Consider the following 21,090-nt stretch of genomic DNA (forward strand, 5'->3'; position numbering starts at 1 on the left):
GGGTCCAAACTCATAGGTCTTTACATGTTCCAGGGTAGGATTATGAGGTTTAAAATTATGAAGCAAAAGGAACAGTGATATGAGAGAAATAGAAGACAGAATCATAGAACAGCATTGGGAGGGAAAGTCACTGAACTAAATCCTGAGTCCACCTGCGTTTATTTTCCACAGGATTACTTACTTAACTCCAAAAGGGGAGGGGGAAGCAACAGAATTTGCTAACATAATATATGGAATAGATCACGTATCCTGTAGGCAGTCACTCTCAGGAACCTCCTGCAAATCTCCTTGAAGAAGATTCTCTGTCCTTGGTTAAGGTGAAGTGGCTCCATCTCCATACTCAAAATACTAAGTGATGACACCCTTGGTCAAGATCTCTTATTTGTAGTCACACATGTTGTCAGAAGTTTGAGAGAGCAAGAATAAGCTCAAACTCTCTGACCTTTAGACAAGGTAAAATAGCACTCACAACTGTGAGTCCTGAAAATTTCTCCTTTTTTATTTATTTAATAAATCCTGTGCTTTGGCTACAGGACAGAGGACTGTGCCTTATTTGGGCATTTTTCTCCACTTTCCAGACCATCTGTCATTGGTACATACATTCTGTCATTTACGTCCTGTCTTAGATTACCTGGGTTTAAAAAGATCTTACCCATCCTTGGCTACTAGCCTCTGTACATACTGGGTTAAGGGAGAGCTCATCTATGGGTTATGTGTACTTTTGAGCCAATTTTCTGTCAAGAGAGTTCACCAACAACTAGATAATAATATGCAAGCAGATAATGCTTTGTGATACATATACTCTTGTGGCTACAATGTCTCCTAATATAAAGGAGTGGAGGATGACCAGAGGTGGGATAGTCTTTCAAAATTAGTCTAAGATATCTTTACCAGTTTTCAGCAACAATTAAAATCCAAATTTGTCCTTTTAAATGTATCAAATTTAAAGACTCATTGACAATGTCACAATTCTCTCAGACAAGCTCTAATGCATTTTCTAATCAGTAACATCTTCATAATGAATTAAAGTAGTTACATACATTAATAGGTCAATATCATAATTATAGTATGGAAATGAACACACAATTTGTTAATTCCCAATTCTCTTAAATCTTCTCTAATCAAAAGACAAGAAAATGTTTCTGTGTTGGATGAGGTATGAACATTTTTTCTCTCCTATAGTCCATCTGCATTGCTGCTTCTAAGTTTCAGAGATAAGTCTGAACTGTTCCAGTCTCTGAGCAGCAGCAAATATTTTTAGGCTCTTCCTCCTTATTTCTGAAAAGGGGCTTCAGTCACCAAGTCTCCACAATGAGTTTCTTTTCCCCGAAGGGGAAAATTGAGGTCTCAGTTCTCAGGTTCTTTATTTTAACAGCAAGTTGAATACCATACTGGCAAAATGAGATCTGTATCCCAAGATATAGTAACCAAACTATATCTTGGTTGGAAAAGCAACCAAGCATTTAGTCAGAGTTCTTGTGCTAGCTCCAAGTAAATAAGGCACATTGAGGTCCAGAAATTTATGTAGTAGGTCCTTTAAAAAACTAGTAATCACCAGTAATCACCACAATTGTCCTTTCTTAGGTGGTGTCCTGATGGCATGAGAAAGTCAGGAACACTATTTCTGTAACCTCGTTCTGACTCTTCTGTGGGGTCACCTGCATTTAAGTCTTCAGGGCTGGCATCCTCCTGCTGCACTTACTGGGCTAGATCTTCCAGAAGACATCTTGCTTCATTCTCCTCCTGTGAAAACACACAGACATGCCCTGTTCCCCATATTAAAACAGGGTCAGTACTTTCATAATGCAAGGGTCTTTCCACTCTGCTTTAGGAAAGGTCACCTTGGAGGCATCATGGCAAAATTTGTCCATGACAGATTTCTCACAGGAATCATTATTCAAGAAATTTATAAAAAAAAAGGGGGGGGGCATGATTTCTGGAATATTGGTGGTTGAAGGTATAATTCCCACTTTTTTTTTTTTTTTTTTAGAAGCTGTGTTTTTAGAACCATTAATTTGTTTAGCTGCTTCTGTGAGCTGACTGGGGGGAGTTAGAATCGTTATTCCCCTTGATAATCCCTCTGAGATGCACAAGATCCCTTAATAAACAACAATAACCACGCCTGTAGCCATGGGATATCTTATTGAAAGTTTTTAAGCTTTCTTTTTAATCAAAACTACAAGTATCACTAGCTGACCGGTTTTCCAGATGCTTGGCTGCTTGAGGTTAATTCTCTTCAGCTGTAAGTTAGACTCAGGGCAACGAGTTGCTTTCGCAGCTGCATGGCTGTCCCACTTTGGTTTGGGACCAAGAGGTGATGGTCCCTCATTGCCCTCTGTGCTAGGGAGCAGGCCTTGCTCAGCAGTCCAGCCACACACCAGGAATGTCTGGCAAATTTTAGCTGTAGCTCAGGTTCCCAGATTCCTGCCGTTGGGGCGGCTCTAAGGCCACAACATTCGCAGGTCAGCTAGACAGGTCCACATCTTGAACTCTCATCTCCACGCCCTGAGCCATCCTGAGGCCTTGGGCGTGGGCCCTGCCGGTGTGCGGGAAGGGAACTGTATATTTATGCTATCTACAAACTCTAAAAGTCTTTGCCTTTGTTTATGTTCCACTCCAGCTCCACTGGCTAAGGAAATACGTCCAAATAAATTTAAAGCCAGTTTAATACTATTTCCTTTCCTCATATATACAAATATTTAGTTTTACTACCGAAATTCACTACTCACTGATTTTTAACTAACAATGTAAATTACCTTTTTCACTCTGATATTCTTTTTTCTTTTTTTGTATTTTTTATTATTTCCATTCAAAAATTTATACTTCCTCCTCTCCTTCCATTCCCCTCCCCCACTCATCCTCCTTCCTTCCTTCCCTCATTAAGAGAGGGCAGGGAACCCTGCCCTGGGGAATTTCAAGGCCCTCCCTCCTCCATGCAAGCCTAGGAAGGTGTACATCCAAATAGACTAGGGTCCCAAAAAGCCAGTATATGCAGTAGAAACAAGTCCCAATGCCATTATCAATGGCTTCTCAGTCAGCCCTGATTCTGTTCTTACATTTCTAATCTTTTTCAAGAATTGTGCCTATGCAGCTCATTTAACAATGTAATACAAATTTCTAGTCCTTGAAAGTTATTATTACCAACTCCTGAGGATAATATGGAAATGCAGTTTAGTAGTTAGTCATCTATTGTTATTGAACTTGTAGTCACATTAATTATGTTTTCAAGGCCAAACAGAGTTATAGTTTAAGTAGACAGGTCATCTTTAAACGCTTCAGAGATCTACAGAATACGACATTTAATTTTTTGTTGTTTTACTCTCATATCTTCAGTAGTCTTTATTTATTAAAATACATTTTAAATGCCACTAGACACCTACACTTCTCCACCACTGTGTTTCAGTACCAAAGAGAGAACTAGTGGCAAGCCCAGACCAGAAAGAAGGGGTGGTAGGGGGAAGTGTGGTTGGATTATAAAGTGAAATTAAATAAAAATAAAAATTAAAAAATAAGTTTCCCTTCCAAAAGCTATCATGGGCATTGTCTTTTTGGTGGGGCTTGTGGATTAAGTATACCATTTGGAATTAATTTTTTTATAATAACATAAGTTCTTCTTTTCTTTTTTATGACAATGAGACATATCTGTTTCTCACAGCTCCAATCTACTTTAAAGAAGATGATGGGCATTGAAGAAACTACATGTGAAGTTTACTTTCTCTTTGGCAAAAGTAAGCCACTGGGCAAGAAAATGTCCTTGCCTCTATTTCTGACAGTATGCTCTTCTAACAGTGCTAGCAGGACGTAAAAGAGAGTGACTGCCAAAACCTGCCCAGACAAGGTGGGACAGTCCTTCAAAACCCCTGCTTCATAAGAAAAGTCCGTTAGCTGTTCTAGGCCTATAAGCTGAAGATGGAGGCTGCAATGAGTTGCAGAGAAACTTTGATGACTGTCCAGGCAGTCAGTTTCTGTCATTTTTCACAAGTTTTGGAAGTAACTAGCTCACACTTTCTGTTTACTCAGTTAATATTTCCTTCTTGGATCTCTGAGAGTTTTGAAGACTAGGTACCTACAGTTTTCCTTGTTTTCCAGATGCATAAAGCCAATTATGAAAGAAAGTAAATTAAGTACAAGATTTTGGACTTACCTGATAAAACAGATATAGATTATTTCTTCTTATTTTTTCAAATGCAAATGAAGTAGACATTATTGATGTATGTATTGCCTGTATATATTGTATATAATTATTGTAATTATGACATGTAGTTTTTCTTATATTAGTTGTAGACTTCTTTTTATTTTAGACAAAAAGGGGAAGTAAAGAGATATTATATTTTTATTTCAATAAATTAATTTTGCCTGAAGATCAGAAGGTAAATGTAAGCCACTAGAGGCAAGGCAGCAGTGCCACACACCTTTAATCCCAGGATTTGGGAGACAGAGGCAGATGGATCTCTGTGAGTTCAAGGCCACCCTGAGCTATACAAGATCAATGCATAAACACACCCAGGTGGTGGTGGCCCATATATTTAATCCCAGTACTAGGGAGTCACATGCTTTTAATCCCTACACTAAAGGGGAATATAAAATGGGAGGAGACAGAGGCTCAGAGCTCAGTCAGCAGTCACACAATCTTCGTAGAGCTAATACTTTTCTAGTTCTTGGCTATTTTGCAATTCTAATCTTTGATTTCAGCCCCAATATCTGTTTCTAGGTTTTTATTACTCATGCTATACCCATTCATTGTCTGCATTTGTTATTGTCTGACCTAACATCCTTTTAAGTATAAGGTAAAATCTTTGGAATGGTTTAACAGACAGTTCCCAAACATTATACAACCCTGAAGCTAAGAATGTTGTCCCATAAGACCTAAAATCTATCACAGAATTTCCCTGCTTTCATGGAGAATGCCTGCTGGATGCTCCTCCCAATAGATTTGGTGAATGCAGTGAATGATGGCTTTAGTTATATGCCTAATTCACCTAACTTAACTGCTGTCACAGTGGAAAAAGTCATTCAGGCAATTTGAGTCTGTGTTCCCAGGGAATAATTCACTCACTTTTGTTTTCTGAATAAAGTTTCTTCCTCCATTGGATTTTTATTGACAGATGTTTACTTTAGGCCTGTATGGATAGAAATTTTTTTTTCATAATCTTAATAGTCTTGTATTCATTTCTCCCTAAATTTTCCAGCTATTTAGTTCTTTCTCTGGAAAGAGACAATTCATATATCTTGTTGTGCTTGCAATTTTTAATGATTTATTAAAATTATATATTTATTATTAATTGTTATTACTAGCTATTTTTTTCTGTTTCTAAAACAATTCTATTTAGAAACTTTAAAGTAGAAGAAAATCGCATCACAAAAGTTCCTGGCAGAAAATGGATTTCCCAATAAAATGGAATTTTAGAGCAACAAAATTCTAAAGGGTCACAAAACAGAAATATCAATACTGTCACTTTGAAGCACATTTTAGAAGATGTTCTTGCTCAAGATCATTGAATCCTCGCCTGTGCTCACTGGGCAGTTAAGGCAGGATGAATGCCGGGTATTTCTTCCTTCTTATTTTTTCTTTTCCTTTTGAATGTTCCTCTTGTGTAGCCTATTAATTATAATTTGTATTGTATTATATTTTAAATGTCCATTTTTAGTTACACGTTTTTTTTCTTTTATTTCTGAACTTATAATATTTCTACTTTCCCTTTCCTAAATTATAACCTGATCAAACTGCAAACCATGTGTCTGCATATTTCCAGGGCTGATCATTTGGTACTGGATAACCAATAGGTGTGCTGTTTCATGGGAAAGACTAGTCCTGCTCTCAGCATTCTTTCATTTCCCATAGTTCTTTGTGTAGGGTTGAGGTATTGTGGGCTTTCCAACTTTATTTTAACATGTCTATCATTGCTGTCTTTGTTTAGTTCATGTTTGGGCAATCATGTTGGTAAGTCTTACTTCATGAGTGTGTAGCTTGTCTTCATCTTCGGTCTCTTCACTTTTGGTGAAGGCAGAGACTGGGTCATTAACCTAAACCATGCACCTTGAGTTGCCAGCATTCCAGTAGCAGTCCAAGCCTTCTTAGAGGACAGAGTCCATCTATTTCAATAAGGAAAGCTCTCCATGAATACGAGCTGCACTCTGAAGTCAAAATAGAATTCTGAAAACCTGGATTTCCTAAACAGTAGAAGATTCATTGTTCTATCCAGCAGGGTCTGAACACAGACAGTATTCAAGGGAAACATTCCCAGAGCATGACTGCTTAATTATATGTACCTAAGCATCCTTGTCCCAATTCTTTTTTTATTTAAAACCTATATATCCTTTAAGACCAAGAGTGACTTGGGGCCTTTGAATAAACTTCTCTCCTTGTTTCATCATTTCTTATCTTTTTAAATGTTATATTGTGGGCAGGTAGCTGAACTAAGCCTGGTAGGGCTGCTGGAGCCTGGGCTTTTATCCTAAAATACCAGTTATAGTTTGGAAAATGGATATTTACTTATTTTATTACTTCAACATTCCTCCCCTCCTCCCACTTCCCTCCCACTCCCCCACTCACCCTTCCACCCTTCCCCTTCAGTCCTAAGAGAGGGCAGGGTGCCCTGCCCTGTGGGAAGTCCAAGGCCCTCCCCCCTATATCCAGGCCTAGGAAGCTGTGCATCCAAACAGACGAGGATCCCAAAAAGCCAGTACCTGCAGTAGAATCAAATCCAAGTGCCATTATCATTGGCTTCTCAGTCAGCCCCCATTGTCAGCCACATTCAGAGAGTCTGGTTTGATCCCATGCTCATTCAATACCAGTTCAGCTGGCCTTCGTGAGCTCCCATTAGATCAGCCCCACTGTCTCAGTGGGTGGACGAACCCTTCACAGTCCTGATTTCCTTGTGCATCTTCTTCCTCCTCCTGCTCTTCAACTGGACCTTGGGAGCTCAGTCCAGTGCTCCAATGTGGGTCTCTGTCTCTATCTTCATCCATCACTGGATGAAGGTTGTATGGTGATATTCAAGATACTCATCAGTGTGGCTATGGGATAAGGCCAGTTCAGGCACCCTCTCCTCTGCTGCCCAAGGACTTAGCTGGGGACATCCCCTTGGACACCTGGGAAACCCTCTAGAGCCAAGTCTCTTGCCAACCCTAAAATGTAAATTGGAGTTTTTAAATTTAATTATTTTGGTTAAAATAAAAAAAATGCAGAGTAGGCCCAACAAGTCAATGCTGCATGTGATGGTGTGTCCAGAGAAAATCTTGTTTTATTGATTTGTGATGTGTTTGTTGTGGTAACCACATGTATAAGTACCTACAAGTACTGCAAGAAAACTAAGTACCTCCAGTTGTCTTGAAAGCACTGATGAAAGAGTCAGTGAAGTTTTTGGTTTTTCATCAGTCTTGTTTATATTGGAAATCATTTGATGAGTGACTAACAATCCAGATTTTTCTTTCTTTACACAATATCTAAAAATATTGCCCATGTGGATGATGGGTCTCACAATATAGAGATTTAAGTGGTTGATTTATCTACTTCAGCAGAATGCAAAGGCAGTAAACATTTAGGAGACACTGTACATTGAATTTTAGATCTTTATCTTTTCTTTTGATAGCAATATGTAATAGAATACCTGGTGAAAGCCACCTGAGCCACCCCTGAAATTAACATGATAAACCCTCACCAACACTCCACAGTGCAGTATGTGTTCTATGGTTTTAGACACAGGTTTTTGGGTACAGATCAATTGTGGGGTAGAACTCCAATCCTTCCCTTACTTGAACATCTCCCACCATCCTTTGCTATTTGTAGGATTCACTCTTCTTATAAAGGAATCTGAGATGCTGCATTGAGCATTGTTTCTGGTCTAGATTAGTTTCCTCTCAATTTAAGCAACTATATCTGCAGCAATTTAATTCAAAAGAATGTATGTAGAAAGAATAGATGAAAATGTAGAGTAATGAAGTCCATTTGGACAGGTGAAATTTCTGCCATGAGCATGGAGAGAACATTGGTACGACATGAAAAGATGGCACATTCCTTCTTACTCGTCACATAGAGACCAAATGTAGATTTGAAAGGCTCAACAACTAAAATACACATAACAAGCTAGGTAAATGTTCTTAGCACGGGAAACTGCCCTGGGAGCAATGTACATCATTATAGCATCCACATATAAACTTTGTGAACAAAAAACAGCTTAACATCAGTGTAGGAGGAAGCCATTTATTCATTTCCAACTCAGCCCCAAAATAATCACACAGAAGCTATATTATTTTAATCACTGCTTAGCCCATTAGCTCTAGGTTCTTACTTGTTAGCTCTTACATCTGAATTTGAACCATTTCTAGTAATTTGTGTATCAACATATGGCTGTGGCTTAACAGGTAAAGTTCTGTTCAACTCCAGCAGGCCTACATGGCTTCTCTCTCTGACTCTGCCCTTCTTTCTCCAAGCATACAGCCTAGCTTTCCCCGTCTAGTTCTGTTCTTCCCTGCCATAGGCTCAAAACAGTTCTTTATTTATTAACCAATGAAAGCAATGCATAGATAGAAGGACATCCCATACCACATCAGTGGTAATATCCATCTATAGAAGCTGACGCTGTCTGATAAAACCCTAGGGTCCAGAGAGTCTTATCAAGGTATTTGTTTGCAGGAGTATAATAATAAGGACTTTATTTATTCACTCCTCAACCAGTATTATGGGACCGATAATAAAATGCAAGCAACAGCACCAAGTAGCACCCAGTAGACACAGAGGCAGAGTCACTTTGATATTGATGGACATGGGCCATGAGATCCAAAGGAGGATGTCTGATTTCATATTCTGAATAGATTTCCAGGTGTCAAGAGTAGTTAAATAGTGTTCCTGCATTGATATCCTGTATCAAAATTACTTTTTGTGTTGTTAAAATAAGGCCTATTTTAAAGTTATTGGATAAGAATTTTAAGAGGAAAGAAGGGAAATTACAATATAATGAGCTCTAGAGTGGTTTTTACATAAAATTCAAGTACTGTAGCAATAGAGTGAGAGGAAAATGAAAAACCAGTGCTAAATTAAAACAGCACAAAGCAATTATCATTAGGGAAGATTTACAGCCCCGTGTTCCTCCATCTCTACAGTAATTCCAAATTTGTGGAATATAGAAACCGCAGTAGTATTTCTATTCAAAGATCCTACCTTTTCAAAAAAGAGAATAACACATCGAAAATGGAAATATGCATGGAAAAACTCCCAAACCATCATTTCATTCATTAGCCATGGCAGTAAATCTAAATTTTCTCACGATAATTAAGATGTTTTTATCTTATACATTAATAGGATATTAGTGAATAAAATAATCCACCACAGATCTACCAGCCAAAAAATGCATCAACGTATCACAATTTTGTCTAAGTAGAGGTAGGTTTCAAAATAATATCTAGACTCTCTGATGCAGCTTATCTGAATACGAGTGTGATGCATACCCTCAAGTGTCAACAGTAGAATTAGTGCGAAGGCAGTGGGAGTTGACTCTTAAAATAAAAGCATATCAAAATTATTTGTCTTACTTTTTAAATGGACATTGTCATCAAGCCAATAACTCCAAAACCACAAAAAGAAAATAAAAAATGTGAATATTTCACTAAAAAACGATTGTTTTGCTAAAAACCAAGTAATAAATATAAAAAGACAATATATATAGGATCTCAACACAATTGCTCCTAATTATAAATATGCCTATTCAAATAAAGCAATAGACATTATCAGATAACATAAAATAAAATTATTTTATTAGAAAAAATTGCAGTTGAAGATAACTTAAGAATAAAATTAAAATTTATTTTGTTAAATGTTTCCATTGTTATGTGTCAGGATAAATGTGGAAAAATAGTCTAAATTTTATCTTTGATATGGGCTTGTAATAAAAAATGACATTTTGAAAACTGATGTAAGTTGATTTGTTCATTATTTAAAGCATCATTTTCTAGGGAAATAAAATTCAGATGCAGAAGTTAGGAGGGTGGTTAGAAGACAGACAGGCACACAGAGAAGTAGAGGAAGGAAAGGAAGAAAGGAGATAGGAAGGGACAGGACAAGTTTTCATGTGATTTGTCAAAGAAAGTTTGATTCTGTATTATATGTACTTCTTTTTTTCCACTGTGTTTCTTCCTTTTTATTTTCTGCCTTCTTTTTCCTTCTACTTCTTTTCTTCCTCTTCTTTTCTTTTTTTTTTCTTTTCCTCTCTCATCAGTCTCATTCATTCTATATAGGAAAAAAGAATAAACCTCTTGATTTAGCATCCAAATGTTTTTTTTTTTTAATCTGTATTTAAGACAACAAATCTAAAGCATTAGTTCCATTGTTTCATTCTCTTCAATCTTAAAACCCATTTGTATAAATCTGTGTGTTCGTATCGGCCATGTTTCACAGTATAGTATTGGCTCAGTAAGATCAACAGATTAGTTAAGAGTTTTGTTTCACAATCCCAAAGAACCTAGACAACAATGAGGACCCTAAGAGAGACATACATGGATCTAATCTACATGGAAAGTAGAAAAAGACAAGATCTCTTGAGTAAATTGGGAGCATGGGGACCTTGAGAGAGAGAATTGAAGAGGAGGGAAAAGGCGGGAATGGGGACAGAGAAAAATGTAGAGCTCAATAAAAATTAAAAAAAAAAATAGTTTTGTTTCACATAATTTCATGACTGAATGGAAATTAGAAAGTCATGTAATGAAAAACTCACTAATATTCCAAACTGTATGTACCCTCATGAAAGAACTGAGTGACTGGCAAGCTGTCATTTCATCTTTGGCATGTTTAAGTGTATTATAGAACTCGCAGTTTCTTGATGATAGCCATTTCAAATTAGGTAATTTTGATTCATAATTCTTCTGTTTTCTAGAACTGATTGTTACGTTCTGTTTGGTAAGGAGTTATATTATTGAAATGATGTTGGCTATCTCATTATTTAAGGACAGTCATTCTACTACTCTTAACTCTCCAGAATTATTAATCCTCTCTGTTCTTTATAATTTTTCTCCGAAGACATGCATTCCATAGTCCTGATTATTTTATTTATATAATTTCATTTGAATTATAAAATGCATTTCCTTGATCACCTTTTGTTGTCTTATTGTTCTAGCTAGAACCTCCAGTACTATATAGAATACATATGGAGAGAGTGGAAACCTTGTCTTGTTCCTGATTTCAGTGTGAATGCTGTGAGTTATCCTCCATTTAGTTTGATGCTGGCTGTCGGCTTGTTGTATATTGCTTTTATTCCATGCTCGCAATTGGCTCCAGCTACTATTTGAAGAATGCATGGACCTGTTTATAAATTTGTTAATTCTAAGGAGCAAATCCGGAAGGCCTTTTCTAAATTTTTTGTATTATAGCCAAAACATTATAGCTTCTAATGTTTTTTTGCATCCATAACAAATTTTAACTATTTAATCTCAGTATCAGTGTTACAGTTTCTTCATTTTATTTATTTATTTATTTATTTATTTATTTATTTATTTATTTTTTCCTGAATCTGAAAACAAATCTAGAATCTTTATTACTTTTCTTTAAACAATTGCCGGGACCGGAATCAAAGACAAATATAAGGCACAGTTTTGCTCGGTTATGTTATCAGATTTGGGGTTTGTTTTCTTGTGGGGATTTTGTCCTTTTTTTTCCTCTTTCTTTCTTTCTTTCTTTCTTTCTTTCTTTCTTTCTTTTTTTTTTTTTACAAATACAAATAAAACATGAAAAACTCTACCTCAAAATAATCTAACAGTTCAACAAAAATCCTTAGCTGTGGTCTAGACATTGACAGGCTACATCACAACTTAAAATCCAATGGCAAAAACAGAGGTTTAGAACTGTTTGGTAATCACATGTCAAAAAAACAAGGTTCTGGAAACACCTTTTATTCAGTTAGCCACACCAGCAGGAACCCAGTGGCAGTTGCCAAAAGGTAATTACTTGGTAATTGCTCCAAAATGAGTTATAAACATTACAGTGTCTTTTCAGCTCATGGTGTCTGTAGTCTATGTATATGGTGATGAAATGATGAGAAGTACTATTAAAATGTTGATAGACATAATTTGAGATAGGAAAGCAAAAAAATGAATAATCTAAAATTTTAATTGAATAAATTTGGTTTATCATAAATAAAAACCTTTTGTGTAGTAAAGACTTCTGATTTTTTTCATAACTACTGTGGATTTTCCTACATACATAGATTAGAGAGATTGTGGAATTGTACAACCATGTAGTCTTCTTTTAACACATAGAATCCTGTGTCAATTATATTCTTCTCTCTGTTTTTTTTCCTGTATATAATATGTCTTTTTAAAAAAAAATCAACAAAACCAAATGCTGAGTATATTAAAGACATACAAATTGCCTAAAACCAGCTGCTGAATATATTGAGGACATGCAGATTGCATATTCAAAAGTCTGTGATGTTACGAAAATCTAAAGAAAATTTTGATTGTGTAAGCATTGAAATTCTCTCTTAACTGTTTTTTTTTTTTGAGTCAAAACCCAGAATGAATGTGTGTGAAACTGAGACACTTGTTGACTGTTAACAAATCATTGCACTTGACAGAATTTTTTTTTTACTGTTTGAAAATATTAATTCCATCATATAACATGAGGAATATTAGGGAAAATGCTAATACATAAAACAGAATGTGAAGTTCTGTGGATGGCGATACATGAGGGAGAAAGATGCAGTTTTCTGGATGTTGATACATGATGTAGAAAGGTGCTGTACTAAGAATGATTGACTTTAGTTCCCAGGAGATTAACAGGCATTTTACCCTCAGTGGGCTTGCTTCTTTATAATATGCAACCTGCTGATGCTCATTAGAACTCTATGTTGATCTCTATATATTTAAATATGAGACAAAATAACTAAACAATAAAGAAAAGTATGAACTCACCTCTGTCCTAAGTAGGTTCTATGTAGAGTGGAAAGCTTGAAAAAACTGGTATTCATTCAGATATTAGAGTCCTGCTTTGTAAGTGAATCAATGATGGCCCTGCCAGAAGGGGAATTTTTCATTTATTGAGTTCATTCTTTTATTTAATTAAATGTACTTATTTATTTTACATTCTAATCCCAGTTTTGCCTCCCTCCTCTCTTTCCATTTCCTCTGCCCACCTCTTCTCCGCCCTTCCCCATACTGTTCTCCTGTCTTTCTGTTCTGAAAGGGACAAGCCTCCCATGGGTATCAACAGAGCATGACATATCAAGTTGTAGTAGGATTAAGCTCCTCCCCTTGTATTAAGGCTGGGGAAGGCAACCAGTATGAAAAATAGGTTCCCAAGAGTCAGCCAAAATGTTAGGGACAGCCCCTTCTTACACTGTTAGGAGTCCTACAAGTAGACCATGCTAAACAACTGTTACATATATGTAGAAGGTGTCTGTTGGTCCTATGCAGGCTCAGTGGTTGTTGATTCAGACTCTGTGAGCTGCTTTGAGTTCAGGGTAGTTGTTTTTGTGAATTTTCTTGAGATGTCAATGACCCCTCTCACTACTATAATCCTTATTCTTACATCAGAAAATATTGGGGGAGATGATTCTTTTGGGGAGGAGTAATTTGAAATATATATTAAAGTTTAAAAAGGTAATGTTTTTGTTTTGTAAATCATCTATGTGAATTATTAACCCACTCATTTGTAAAGCTAACTTTGCATGATATTTAAGCAGTCTTTAAAATTAGAAAGCTAATTTAAAATTTAAAAATTAGTATTTCTGAAATAGCACTACTATATTTTACACAGTTCTCAGTTTCTATGACATATAATTTCACTCCAAATATATGATACATTAATTCAAATAGTTTTATTTTTATGTATCTGAAGAACAACAAGGTCTGTTTATATTCATTTCCATAATATAAAGAAATAATGAACTTATATAAATGTGTTTTTACTTTCTGCTTTCAGGGTTCAAGTTGAATTCTACATGAATGAAAACACATTTAAAGAGAGATTAAAATTGTTTTTCATAAAAAACCAGCGATCAAGTAAGTTAAATTTCCATTACTCATTTTATTCTTTGAATAGGCATCTATCTAAAAATTCCAACAGTGTTATATTTCACAAAAGCATTGTTTGTGTAACAGAATAAAATGAGGAGAATATTTAGTTAGGAGTAAACATAAAAATTGAATAACAACAACTGAAAAAAAAAAAACAGAAGATGCTACATCTACTAGTTGAAAAGTCTATTTACTCTTTTAGGTCTCTAAACCCCACATGAGCCCTGTGTGCCATAGTGAATTCTGAAAAATACAAACATAGTTTAAGTAGAGCACACGTTCAATCTCAGCACTCAGAATGATGAGTCAGAAGGATCAGAAACTCAAAGTCATGCAAGCATAAAGTATGTATTTGGGAGGGGCTCATGAGTCTTATGTCTCCCTGATATGGCAGTTAATGGTTGTTGGGGTTAGGGAGGCCATTTTGTACAATGGTATACTCACTGGGTAATTGTCATGCTCTTGGAAATCCCTGAGTAATATTCATCAACTAACCCCAATTTAATTCAAGGTTTTGAAATGAAAACAAAATGTGTGAAAGTAGGATGTGATTGTGTTGGGGAGTAGAACAGGTGGAGCAAGAGTAAAGGGGAACAAAAGAGCAGCTGGAGTGAGAATGATGATAGTGCATTATATGTTTATACCAAACACTCAAAGAATATTTTTTAAACAATCTTAATTGTCTGGTACCAAAACAGTTGGAGGAAAATTTAGGCTACAGAGTCACTATCAAACTATCTTAATTAGAGAGTGAGAACCTAGCTCAAAGTCTTCCCCTAAACAACAATACCTCACAATTTAATTGACTCATGCTTTCACATGTGAGGGCTGTGTAAGTTATCATTCATCAAGTTTCAAGAAATTAAGTATTCATAATAGGGAATAATTTTCTGAGTTAATAAGGGAATAATTCAATGATTGTCAATTGCTCCTGATGACAATACACATCAAGTGTAGCCTGAAGTTTAAGGATGGATGTAATTCTTCCTATAGAGGAAGAACTTACATAAGAATAGAGTCAGTGTCAGAGGTTAACATTCTGAAGATTCTTATTAATAAATTGGGAACCACTGAAGACTCAGAGTATATAAAATAAGGATCCCTGCTGAACCCGACCTAGGTTAAACTGTGTGTGTGATACTTGCTGCCTTGCACAATCCTAATTGCCTTTAGACTGTTAATAATAACAAAATTGTGGCTTACAATATAAGAAACATAGACAACTTAACTGTACCAGCATAGAGTTAGGGCTGTGAATTTTAACCCATGGATCTCTTTGCACTGATTTAAACTAAATTGTGTGTTAGCAGGTAGCATTCCTACAGAAAATCCTGGTTTGTGAGTGCATATCCATATACTGCCTATAGGAAATACATCAGTAGTCAAACCATACTGGTGAGATATTCTCAATGACAGAGTAGCTTCAATAGTAAAGTTAGAAATAACCAGTGCTTTCCAAACTTTGATTTTAGAGTTTCCAAGGAAACCCTATCTGCTAGTACTACTAAAGGGATTAAATTTTACAAATGAGGGCTTCCTCAATACACTTAATCAATGTTAGGCCAGGCATTGTTTGAATACTCATCTAAGTAAAAAGGAGAGCCATTTTAATAAGACTATAAGCTACGAGATGAAATAAACCCATTTCAACCCTGTGGTGTTTTTGTTTAGAATGCTTTATTACAGCAACTGACCTGAATCTAGAGAAGATGGTAACCTACAAAAAACTTCAGCACTTTAATGAGCAAAACTAGAAACAATTGCACAAATAAAAAAATGTACTGTTAAGGAATGTTATATTTCACACTACAAAAATAAACTGAAAAGATAACATTTCATTCTAGATTCCATCAATTAATGATTATTAAGAGGCCTTTCTTACAATTTCATAAAAGATACATAAAGCAAATTACACTGTTAATTACACAAATGGCCAAGTGTCTGTTAATCAGTTCAGAGAATGTTTACTTAACCTTCTTCATCAAGAATCATGGTCCTTCCAGCTGTGACGTAAGCAGTTTGTATGACATATCCATGATGCTCTGAATTTTCACAAAATTTAAGATTCCACTGGCATGAAGCCTAGTTTTTAAAAAGTTTAATTTGTTCAATTAAAGTATGAGAAAGGTATTTGTCTAGATGTACCTTTGACAACACAAACAGTAATGTCTTTCCTTTGTATATGATACATAATTACTATACAACTTATAATTGTGGAGATGATATATATCTCATAACATATATATGATAGCACAAGTATCATACATAATTATCTATAAACAAATCAACAATATAGACAGTCATAGGATTTATGATGGTGTATGTGGGGGCAGCTCGATTTTTAAGCTAAAGTCAATGCCCAAGCAATGATTAAAGTACTTACAGCTGTGCACTGAGAAACTTGTACCAACCTTGACTGAATGATAACTTTGTAGCTTATGACTTTTAAAACCTGAATCTCCCATCTGTGGAATGCACTGTCATTTGTATTTCATTGATTCTATAACACTCAAATTTTATTTTAGTAGCTGGATGATTAAAATTCAGCTACCAAAAACTTCAAGAAGTTTAGACAATTGCAATATGTGCTTTTTAAATACCTTCTAACTACTTATTGAAAATTGATATTTTGACCTTATGTTTTTCTTTCTCTTTTATGTCCTGAGTTCATATTAAAATAAATTTTGTTATTTGCTTAAAGGTCTAAGAATCCGCTTGTTCAACTTTTCCCTCAAATTGTTAAGCTGTTTATTATACATTATTCGTGTGCTGCTTGAGAAACCTTCACAGGGCAATGATTGGTAAGCTTTCCTGTCTGATCATCACAGTATTTTAATTGTTTTGAATTATTATAATTAGCAGGATGTTATTCACTTTTTAAAGGATGTGAGACATTTTTATGAACTGATCTGATCTTTCGGTAATTCGTGTCTTCCAAGGTTTGTGGGTGCATTATTGTTTAATGATAATCTGAACTCTGTTCCATGTATGTACCAGTCAAAATGCTATGACTATTACTTAAAATGGGCTCATCTTGCTACAGGTTTGAGTGCCTTTTTATTATTGAATCACATATGCCCTATAATAGGCAAGCTTTCCACACACTTTCTGTTACAATGTACTTCTTACCCTTCAATGGAAACACCCAGGAATCTCTCAAAATGGTTTCAGCCTACGAATATTTATTTAGTTAAGTAATATTAATTTATTGATGTATTTAGGGGTTTTTCATTCATAATTCTGTTACTTTGCTTAACATACTTCTACCAAGTCATTTCCTTCCTCTTAGTCTTTGTTCTTTGCAAGAACAGTAGGGAAGATGTCTGATGTGTAATGATATTCATATAAAACTTTTATCTCATTAACCCCCAGGACTCCTGGCCTTCTTAGTTAATTTACAACAATATTGAAAGAAGAAACTAAAACCTGATGACTAACTCCTGTTATAAGTTTGTCTCCTTAAATTTTGACTTAAGATCAAACAAAAATACACAAGTTAGAGAGAAAAATAAGTTTATCAGATATGTAATAATCCAGCATGTTTAGAAAGTGACTTTAATTTAGAATTTATTTAAATTAAAATAAATATTTAAAATTTAAATAATTATATATTTATTTGAATTTTTAAATAAATAAAAATAAATTCAATTTAATTTTGAATTTAATTGGATATTAGATGAGGATTAGTAATTGAATAAGTCAAGTTTGGCTACTGTAGTAGTATGCATGATAATACTTATGAAAATGAATCATGGTTGAATTTCTCTCATGGATCTTTGATCTGTCTGAGTAATATTCCTGTAAATGAGGTTAGAGAGAGGCTCATTAGAACATTCAGTTTTCTCCAGGAATCTTCTGCATATGTAAAAGCTGTTCGGGAGAATCCTGCTATTTTCTAGCAATGAGTTCATTTCATGGTACATATGTTATTTCCTTCAAAGTACAGTTAATGTTACGATATCATTCCTAAATCAAAAGCAGAGGTTTGCTCATATTTGCTGTTTCTGCTGTGGGACCTTCATGACATATCTCATTATACCTATTTTCCAGTGACCATGGGGGACAATGCCTGCCTTTTCCCCATATCCCAAGTATGTTCTACACTCAGATTCTCCACTTGGGGGTCCAGAATTAATCCTAAGATTATCATGTTCCAACCAGCTCCTGCACTCTTCTTCCCTAACATGATGAAGAACAACATTCTCAGTATCCTACCAAGTCATAGCCTTTTCCATTGCTGAATTCCAGCCAAACAATAGCTCAGCCCAACGTTTTTTGAGTTCACCTTAACTTCCAAGTTGAAAGTTTAACTTTCCGGATGAAAACCCCTGAGAACATTTGGTTGTTGATACAGTCAACATCCACTATGATTTCTATTGTTTTCCAACACATTACCTTGCTGCAGGCCATATACATTTTTCAGGACTGCTGCATTAGCCTGCAACTCAGTTTTGCTAATCTACCAATGTTCCCTTTTGTTTTATTCTTGATAGGAGAGTTATTGCCTGCCAAATGTAAGCCTAGTTCCTATTCACCTACTTTGAATGACAAAGTTCCTGCATTACATCCCACTCTCCCTGTGACTTAACCCTGAAGTGCTGGTCCACTGCAACTTTTGACTAGACCTTGGTTCGATTCTTAGGTCATATCAGGCACATATCCAGAGCAGAGCTTCATAGATTTTGACTGATGATACCTCTCTTAGCACTCTTCTTATAAGGTCTCCCAAAACATTTGCTTGTTTTTCTACAGTGCCTTTGTCTCTTTTACATACTGTACATATTTTCCTTGCTCGTTTTACTTTCTGAGTTTTCTGTGGGTATTAGAATAGACACATAGGTCACTGGCTGAATTCTAGAGGTGGGTACAGTGAACACTAGTCATTTTCTAAATAGGTGAGTGAACAGATGTGTAAATGATAGTTTATATTCTAACTCCTGTTTATGTCTCTTCAACCATTTCTAACTCCAGCTGTGGTGTTCTCTGTACAATTACTAGGATGTTCTGTCCCCTCTTTTATGTCGAGACTTTTTAGAAATGTGTTTTCCCTATCTGCGATTTAAAATTCTTTCCTTTAAATTCTTTGAGATCCTGGACCCTCCAGGATATCAGCTCTTTGGCTAATATATAAATATGAAGTCCTTACTTGGCATTATCCAGGTAGTCTAGTTCTACACTGATTTGGGAGGCTTATGTGGTACTGTCTGCAGAATTTCTAGATATTATTCTTAAACACCCTAATGCATTGCTCTTACATTTCCCACTCGTTTCTCTGTCTATCTAGAAGTATGCTGAGATCAAGAGCCATGCCATTTTGTAGGTGTCTCTTCATACTTATCATAAGTCTTAGGAGGTTCTGTTATTAGAATTCTCTTTTAATAGAATTATACCCACAAATATTACCAGTGTTTTTCTGATGAAGAATATTAAGGACCAAGATCTAGATATGTCAATGTATATCAATTTTATTACATGCTTTCATCTTTATGTTGTTATAAAGGATACCCCCTAAAATATTTGTATAAAGTACCAATGATGTTTTTAAAACAACTTGGGAACAGAATGTACATTCGAGAGACCTGAAAATCCTAAAACAGTCCATGAAGGATGCTCAAAAAAGGAAAGCCATTGGTGAATAATTATAGCAGAATAAAATTATATTATTTGGAAACATTAAGATGACAAAGTTTCCTACAATTAACTTCTGTGTCATATTACTAAGAATATTCAGTCTTAATTACAAAGGATATACATTTGAAAAATTAGATTCTCGCAATTAAAAACCATAATAAACTAACTTATGTCTCCAATTCGAGTACACTGTTTTGTTTAGTTCTATTGTCAATGCAGTCTTGGTTAATTAAAAACAGAAATGTTCTTTATGGGTACAGGCTCTATTTTAAAATAATGAGACTAATTTGGCAATGAGATTTATTTAATTACAGTTCTGACCTGATAAGGATGCAGATATTTTGAGCTGCTTTGTTTTATTTTTAAGCTTCTCCCAGGAGTCAAACTGATATGAAACTATTGCGGTATTGACAAACAGAAAGATACGAAAATAGTTTTACTGTGAATCTTTGATATCATGGGTACTGCAAACATTGGAGTATGTGGTGTGTCATTAAGGATTTCAAGTCTGTAGTATAGAAGACTGCTCAGTTTGTTAGTGGCTACATTAGAAGAAGAGCTAGCTGTGTTTCCTCAGAACCATAGAAGCATACATTTCATTTTTATCTAAATCCACACCCTTGTTTTGACTTTTAAAAATATTTAAGTGATTGTAACTGTTATTATTATAGCAGGAGTATTGTTAGTGTTATTGTTAGTAGAGGGAGTAGTAATAAGTGGCAGAGTCAAGTGAAGAAGCGCATTGTGGTGGTTAGTTTTAATTTACAGCACAATCAAGAATGGCCTAGGAAGAAAGTCCCAATAATATTGTAAGCATTTGTAGTGATGTCTGGCTTCTGTTAATTGGACGAGGGTGACCTGCCTATTGTGGGTGGCAACAGGAATTTGATTTTAGTCTTGCACTATACAGGGTGGGCAAAGCCAGCTGTGCACAAGCATGTATCCATTCCTTCTACCCCTGCTCTTGACTGTGGTTGTGACTAGCTGCTTCAATCCCTAATGATTGTGACAAAAATCTTCCCTGGAACTGTGAGTTAAAATAAACTATTTTTCCCTTTAATCTTGTTGGAGCTTCTGGAAAGGAAACTGAGGCACACAGGAAAGTTTCTGGATTTTGAAATTTTTGAATTTGCCCTTAAAATTGATGCTTATATAATATCTGGTGTGATGAAATTTTACAGTTTATTACAACATAATGATAAGAATTATTGTAGGAAGAAATAGAATTGTGGCAATATCTTTTTCTTTTTTTTTTAAAGACAGGATTTCTCTGTATAATTCTGGCTGGTCTAGAGCTCACTCTATAGACCAGGGTGGCATCAAACTCACAGAGATCCTCCTGCTTCTGCTTCCTGAAAGCTGAAATTAAAGACCTGCACTACCAGTGATCAGTGGCAATGTGTTTTCAATATTTGATGAAATGTAGAAATGAATATTATTTAATGCCCTTCCTTT

General features: G+C 35.4%; 1 protein-coding gene across 1 annotated transcript in view; it reads left to right on the plus strand.

Annotated features, from left to right (window-relative positions):
• Kcnt2 (potassium sodium-activated channel subfamily T member 2) overlaps positions 1-21,090 on the plus strand; it is a 351,264-nt gene that overhangs the window by 104,465 nt on the left and 225,709 nt on the right. Inside the window, exons 2-3 of the mRNA XM_050119976.1 lie at positions 13,910-13,989; positions 16,706-16,805. Coding sequence (XP_049975933.1) covers positions 13,910-13,989; positions 16,706-16,805 — 180 coding nt within the window. The remainder of the gene's footprint in view (positions 1-13,909; positions 13,990-16,705; positions 16,806-21,090) is intronic.

This window comes from Alexandromys fortis, unplaced genomic scaffold, assembly GCF_014885135.2.
Source record: "Alexandromys fortis isolate MF-2015 unplaced genomic scaffold, M_Fortis_MF-2015_v1.1 scaffold_142, whole genome shotgun sequence".
In the NCBI taxonomy this organism is placed as follows: domain Eukaryota; kingdom Metazoa; phylum Chordata; class Mammalia; order Rodentia; family Cricetidae; genus Alexandromys; species Alexandromys fortis.